A 7,219-nucleotide genomic window follows, 5' to 3' on the forward strand; every position below is an offset into this window, starting at 1 on the left:
AAAGGCTATTCTCAACCATTCTTTTAAAGTACTGGCTGCAAACGATTTAGGTAGCTGTGAGCCGGTAATAACTTGGATTAAGTATACCAGTTGCAAGTAGGGAAATCACTTAGTTAAAATATACCAATTTCAAGCTGGTGAATCACTTGGCTAAAATATACTATAATATGGGTAAAACATTTTAAATATAGTGATGACCTCTCAATACTAATTGCATTATCAATATGATAATGTATTAAAAAATTATATGCTATATTCGGCAGCCCTGGTTCAGTGCGCAGCATGTCCAACAAGCCGTGGACGGGAGCCACTACTTTGACCCACTTCTCGATGTTGTCCATATAGACGAGAAGTGGTTCTACATCAGGAAGGAAGGTCAAACGTTGTACGTCCTCACCGGTAACAACGATGTGCTGACCGAGGAGCCACCGGCCAGTACGTCCAGCAAGCGTCACTTCACCAAAGTGATGTTTTAGTGTGTTGTTGCCCGTCCAAGGGCCAATTGGGATGATAAGGTTGGAATGTGGCCAGTAGTGGAAGAGTCCCTGACTTGGCGCGGCTGTATCAACCGCCGGCAGGTGTTATGGAGCTAAAACCGGTTTCGATGACGCGCGATCTTGCTTGCTCAATGTTACTGCAGGATGTAATCCCAGCAATCAAGTCGAGTTGGCCACGAGACCAAATGCACGTCCCCATCAAGATTCAACAAGACAATGCCGCCCTCACGTAGACGTGGAAGATCGTGAGGTGTTTGAGGCCGTCACAACCGACGGTTGGAGCATCCGCCTAACGAACCAACCAGCGCAAAGCCCAGACCTGAACGCTCGGGACGTCGGCTTCTTCGACAGCATTCAGTCGTTGCAGTCTCAGACGCGGCCACGTAACGTCGAAGACCTTATCGAGGAAGTGCATCTGGGGTTCGAGGCTACGAAGGCTACCACGCTAAATAAGACCTTTGTGACCCTGCAGCTAATGATTCAGCATATTATGCGCCGCTGTGGTGGCAACGAATGTCGTCTCACTTACATTAAGAAGGATCACTTGTTGCGAGAACGTAATCTGCCAATCTCTCTGCCCTGTAACTCGCAACTGTACTACGACACGCTTGCAGCAATCGCGCCACCATCACTTCATGTTCCATCAGACCTAGATTACCTACTTTGATAGTCTTGCGTGACCTCGCAAGACTGATATTGTTACATCATAACGAGGTGTATCTATGCGTAATTTTTTTAATCGGTCGTTTAAAACCGCATGGTGGTAGTATGTCTAGCCTACATATCATCAAGTTCGACAAAAAAAAGTCATTCACTAAATTTCCGAGTGTCTCACGATACACCTGTACAAATCGATCGCATCACACAGTATCGGTCTTGACAAGGATTACTTGATCTCATGTGAGGGAGATTACCTATTGGTGCAAGAACCTCGCTCCAGCAGAATTTTACCGAATGTGAAAGATGTAACTTCAACCATGAAGAATTCACAAGACCCCCAGCTCAGACTGTACAATGCTTACGTCTTGTCCATACTTCTCTACAACGGCAGGACCTCGGCGCTCACGTAATCTGATTTATCCAATCTCGAGCGCTTCCATCGGGTACAGCCAAGGGCTGTAATCGGATTGCGATAACATAACTGGATCTCGAACAACACACGTTACGATCGCGCTGACACGGAACCGCTCCGAACGGCCTTCTACTCAGCTGCTGAAGGCGCTTTGGCCATATCCTCCGCCGACCAGCAGTAATTCCAGTCTATCGCTTTATGGAAGGCTACTGCAGACCCAGCGAGTAAGGCACTTGACTTGACAGAAGACGACTCACTCATCCTCTGATCTCCTGACGCTTTCATCAGGACACGGGCTTCAACGACCCTAGACCTCTATCTATTCCGACTATGCGTGCACGATCGCCACAACTGAAAAAAAAATATTATTGTAGGGCTACTCGCGCACGCTCCGCTGGGCGGACTATAACCGAGAGAAAGAAAGCAACTAGTAGAGCCTGATATAACTCGACGCATACTGATGTTGAACCACTATGGTGGCTAGACGGCACGTGGAACGTTTTCACTATACACAATACAATAGACGTTACTGATAATAATGGACGGTATTGAAACAATTGAAAGAGTTAAAGAGCTAACGCTTTCAGTACAATGCTCCCCCTCGTTAAAGGTCGCGGATCCTTCACCCATATTATAGAGGCTTTGATGATGTACGAAAAGGAATAGCGCCACAGATGCTTCAGCTTTTATCAAGTATAACAGGGTATAAGTAGGTAGTGAGTGAGGACGTCCATTATTTTCGCGTTTGTGGGTCCTAATAGGCCTGTAGTGACACAAATGGCCCAAAATCATTGGTTAAAATAATCCCTTACGGTTAGGGGTGGCAAACGTGACAGACGTAAAGGTCCAGTGATACCTGTAATTGCTTTAAAAAAAGAAAAGCTCGACTCTACCAATGTCTTCGTCTTATAGTTCTCCTGCTTGGACATCAAATTTCTTCCTAACATTGATTCCGTTTTGCTGCAGCATTTGTCCTTGGTGCAGCATTCGTCTTTGATAAGATAAGCGATTAGGGTAAAAAGGAGCTAGCTCTTTGTTTGCACTGGATTTATTGCATGTCTTGTCTATTGAGCATCCCGCCTGTCGCCATTTGTAACCTGGCGAGACAAAAATGACTACTTTGCATGGAGTAGCGTTAACACATCCCCTCCAAGTCAGAGCTCAAGATGGCGGTGGCATTGTGACTTTAGAGACTGGTTGTGCAGCCGACGCGACTTGACGATACCAACCCGAGATCAGCATTTAGACGTGTAAACGGAAACTTACCTAGTGCTTTTTTTACTAGTCTAAATTTGTGAGGTTTGGACGTTGAACAGTGCTCGATGGTAATTTGTCCATCCTGCCGTGCATCGAGTAGATAATGATACTTTGTATTAGTTGGTGATTACACTCCTGAAATTTGACGTTCTTGACGCGGTCACTGACGGGGCTCATTCACCGTCAGGGAATGCATGACGTTAGCGGTTAGGGTTCTGAAAGTGGATTTAATAGTCACAAAACCATTTTAGATACTAAAGTGCCTGTATACGCATGATCCAATGACACAATCTGGCATGTGCCGAAACTTGAGTCGCCCGCAAAGGCGATGTCGGCCCGTGTCACTTTGGCTATAATTAGTAAAGCTATAACTAGTTGATAATACGGTGTCTTATTCATTGTATGGCTCCCATCTGAGGTAGCTGGTACAGTAACTTTCTCAAATTAAGTACTTGCAGCAGTCGGAAGCTGAGAAGGACGGCATGTATTCATCCAAAACGATGCAGTATGTGGTCATCATGTTTTTGGTGGTACAGTGAAAAGCCATCATCAAGCTGGATCACCGCACTGTCTAGACTCCTGGTTTGGCCGATAAGATGGGAGGCTGAAAACAAGAGGAGACAATCGTTATGGCGCAGAACATATTGATGTCATCACTCCACGGCCGTTCTCGCTGTCTTAGGGGGTTCGTTTCGATTGTTACCCGCTAAGATGAAGCGGAGTTGGGATGCTGTAGGGCGTTTTAGGGGATCTTCATCAACCACTTTCAAGTAGTCGACAACTCGAGCTCTGGAAGTGTTTTGTCCTTCTGAATTGCTGCCCGAAAACATGTAGTTCGTTCCAGTTGAACTCCCGTAGGGTTAGCCGTGCCGCAGCAACACTGTGCACGCTGACAGTTGAATTTAGAAATGTACCACGAGTTTGCAGGCAAACTGCTTAGTTTTGTTGAGGGTCTTTTACGTTTACTCTTTTCGTTCTCTCGTACACATTTCCTGCTAAACGCGGCAAACGCATTGCAACCGACCGCTGTGCAAACTCGATATTACGTGCATATTTGGCTAAGCAGCTACATCGAGTTTGTCAAGCATCCATGCTTCTAGGTGAATTTTAAGTTATTGCAAAAGGACTATTAAGCACGTGGTCATAACAAAAAGCTATGTAGAAGGTTTATACTGGGATAACAGCAATAGCTGGCAGGATAACCTGCATGCCTGCGCTTTGCTGACATGCAGCGAGACTAGTACCGGCTACTGCGGCTGGAGAGGGAAGATCGTTAAGTGCCTGGAGTCCGGGCACGCATCGATCTTCTAGTACGGGGCGCACACGTCAGCCGCGACGTCGCCGAGGCGCAAGAAGCTAAACAACACGCAGAAGGCATGTTGCCGCGAGTTGGCGGACAACCACCTCCGCACGATGCGCACCATACACGCTCTGTCTCGCAAATTCGGCACCCCTCTCAAGGACGTAGTACCACTGAAGACTATACAAAACTTTGTGAATAACTACTCTCGAATTTGCCCGGAGAACCACGACCGCATGGACAAGCTGAGCGCCTGGGTACACAAGCGTGCCTATACGGGCTTGGAGGCGATGACAGAGTCGTTCACGTTTGGCTGGCAGATCGATAATGCGGGCAAGTCCGTTAGAGGCAACGGATCCGACGACAAGCCCTTTATTGTTGAGCTCTCGACAAAAGCTTTGGTGCTGAGGCTCATGGTGCCTCCTGAGAGCTTTATTTTACACTTAGACGCTACCTACAAGATGATTCAGTGCTGATACCTAGTGCTGGTTGTGGGGATATCAGACCGTTCGCGCCGGTTTCACCTCGTTGCTCTATTTGTGATACCCCAAGAGACACATCCAGTATTTCAGACGGCATTGTCGGCCCTACGACGACTGTGCTACTGGGTTACGGCAAAGGAACTAAAAGTTAACTACGCAATGGCGGACGGAGATCAGGCGCAGTGCAATGCGCGGGCTGCCGTGTCTGGAGATATCCCCGCCTACCGTTTCCTCATGTGCTTTTTTCACGTAATGAAAAAAACGTTTAGGAGCACATTAAGCGTTTCCTTGGGTTTGGCGGCTACTTTATTACAAGATGTGTACTATCTACACTTTGCGCGTTGTGAAACGAGCTATTTGGAGATGCTGGGCCCCATTTTAAGACGCTGAATGGATGAACCAGCGCTAGTTACCTTTGCCAAGTACATGTTCGTTCAATGGATGACCGGAAGCTTTGCGACGTGGCAAGTGTTCGCTACATCCCCCCAATTTTGCCTCCACCAACAACCCGGTGGAGACGTTTAACGCTTTATTGAAACGCGACTACACGCTTCGTCGTCGCTTAAAAATGGGATCCCTATTAAGAGAATTGAGCGCGTGCTGCCAGGATCAATCGAGTACTGTGCGGGCATTCGAGTTTAGAGTATGCCCGACCGAACCCTCGCTCGTAGGGTGCCGGAGTTCATGCGTGCTAACTTACTGGGTCTGGCGGAGGAGTAAAATGTGGATACAGCGCGTGCTGGGGTCTATTCAATTCTACGGGCCATCATTTTGGCCGCACCTCGGATTGCTGTAGCCCCCAACAAACGCAGCGAGGACGGTATAGCTGTGTCTGCACAAATGGGGGCTAACTATGCCCGCAAGGGAGTTGAAGGCGAGCCGTGGGGAGGGTGGCCTGTAGACGCTGATCGCCAATGGTGCCCTTGCGACTACTGCTTCGCATTTGGCACATGTGTACGCGTGCTGTTTGCGCTACGCGTCACCGCACATATCGACAGCAGCGGTCACGATATCTATGTCAACAGACGCAAGAGGAAACACGTTAGTGTTAGCTCCGGATGTCCGGAAGGCGTAGGACCTGCTCTCAGTTTCTATTGAAGCCAGCATCTACATTTTAGTTTGGCAATGAGTTCTGCTGGTCCGAACCTATAAAACAAGCTGCTCTGCACGTACTACACGTGAAGAATTACGTGTCCTTGAATTTTTAAGCGTCTTCTTGCGTTCTGTCATTTGTTATCTTCGTTCTTCTCCTCACCTTCCCCGTTCTTCCCCCCCCCCCCCAGCATTCATCGCATGCGCGTTGAAACTACCTCTCTTCGCCATAGTGAACAGCGATTTGGGTGCCGGCCTTAACATCATTTATCATTTTCACTAGCACCTTCACACGGGACCAAGTCTGCAGCTCAAATAAAGCAGCGTTGAAGTCGCCGGCGTGTGAAATGAAATGAGTTATAGACCCGCAAGCTAGCGCGTCAACGTACACGTAGTTCCCCTTGGTGGATTTTGCGTTGTATAGTAGCGGATAGCCACTGTTCTGCTTGACAGCTTGCGTCGGCTTCCCTTCCACAAGAGCTGGAAACTCTAACAGCCCGCCACAGTACTCTCCCACGACGTCATTGACGTCAAGGTCCGTCGTAGTGTTCACACCTAGGCCCACACGTTCAGTCTCGAATAGCTTCGGCGTAGTCAGCGTTCGCGTCTCGTTGCTACATTTGGCTCCAAGGTTACAGAGCCTGTGTGTACAGAACGTCGATGTCCACAGTGTTGGAGCACACGTCCCCGAAGCAATCTCCATTGCATTGGCAAGGATCAAAGCTTCCAATATCTGGAAATCTTACACTGTTGCTCTTGCACAACTGGGTGGCCTGGATGTTCGCTGACCATTGAACCTCTTGCAGAACGTCCCAAATCTCTTTTAAATCTGGGTCCGGGTAGCAGGGGCGTCTATCACGTAGATCCGCTAAGCGTTGCTTCACCCTCGGTACCTGGAGCAATTAAACCATTGCAATAGCTTTCACAGCCTTGGCGTGGTAGATTGTTGTTCCTTTTCTCGTAATGGCACATTTGGCTTGGTGCCGGCGTCGTCTGGACCTTTGTTGTAGCCAATCCAAACTCATCACCTTTGCTTGATGCCGTATCTTTCATCGGGCATGGCGGTTCGGGATCGCCTTAATGTATGAAGCGGTCTCCGCTATTTTGCTATCGCTCACGTTACCATCATCCCTCACCTCCTCTTCTTGTGAAGACACTAGATTAATTATCTCCACAATAGAGTTTCTTCTGGCAGTTTCCGCGGTTGGAGGTTGCGATTTGGTGGGGCCACACACGTTGTGTTGGGTTGAAAATGTCGACAATTTGCACACGCTACTGCTGAGCGCCTCGAGAGCTAATCCCTCTGGATCTGACTGTTCTGGGCTGGAACAGTTGGAGTGGGTGCTTTTCGGGACCAGTTCCTCTTGTCGTTCACAAAGACAACCGCGCATGGCTTCTATTGAAGCTTTACCTACGTTTTGGAGGGCCGTATTTAGGGTGCTGGACCGAGAAGGAACCGATACAGAGCCACTACTCAGCTCGAATGTGCGGAGTTTCCGCAACTTGGTCGAGGGGGGGG

The 7,219-nt window shown here is 48.4% G+C and overlaps 3 protein-coding genes across 3 annotated transcripts; 2 read left to right on the forward strand and 1 right to left on the reverse strand.

The window, feature by feature from the left end:
• Positions 1-167: 167 nt before the first annotated feature.
• On the forward strand, positions 168-1,750 carry PPTG_16464 (hypothetical protein; the record flags this gene model as incomplete). The annotated part of the gene is made up of 4 exons (XM_008913997.1): positions 168-171; positions 346-435; positions 731-1,054; positions 1,707-1,750. 4 exons carry the CDS (start codon positions 168-170, stop codon positions 1,748-1,750), a joined length of 462 nt encoding a protein of 153 aa, XP_008912245.1.
• A 2,489-nt stretch (positions 1,751-4,239) lies between these two features.
• PPTG_16465 (hypothetical protein) lies at positions 4,240-4,602 on the forward strand (the record flags this gene model as incomplete). Its single annotated transcript, XM_008913998.1, has 1 exon — positions 4,240-4,602. The coding sequence occupies one exon, from the start codon at positions 4,240-4,242 to the stop codon at positions 4,600-4,602; it is 363 nt and encodes a 120-aa protein (XP_008912246.1).
• A 1,312-nt stretch (positions 4,603-5,914) lies between these two features.
• PPTG_16466 (hypothetical protein) lies at positions 5,915-6,403 on the reverse strand (the record flags this gene model as incomplete). The annotated part of the gene is made up of 1 exon (XM_008913999.1): positions 5,915-6,403. One exon carries the CDS (start codon positions 6,401-6,403, stop codon positions 5,915-5,917), a length of 489 nt encoding a protein of 162 aa, XP_008912247.1.
• Positions 6,404-7,219: the final 816 nt, after the last annotated feature.

This window comes from Phytophthora parasitica, assembly GCF_000247585.1.
Source record: "Phytophthora parasitica INRA-310 unplaced genomic scaffold supercont2.57, whole genome shotgun sequence".
Lineage (NCBI taxonomy): Eukaryota > Oomycota > Peronosporomycetes > Peronosporales > Peronosporaceae > Phytophthora > Phytophthora nicotianae.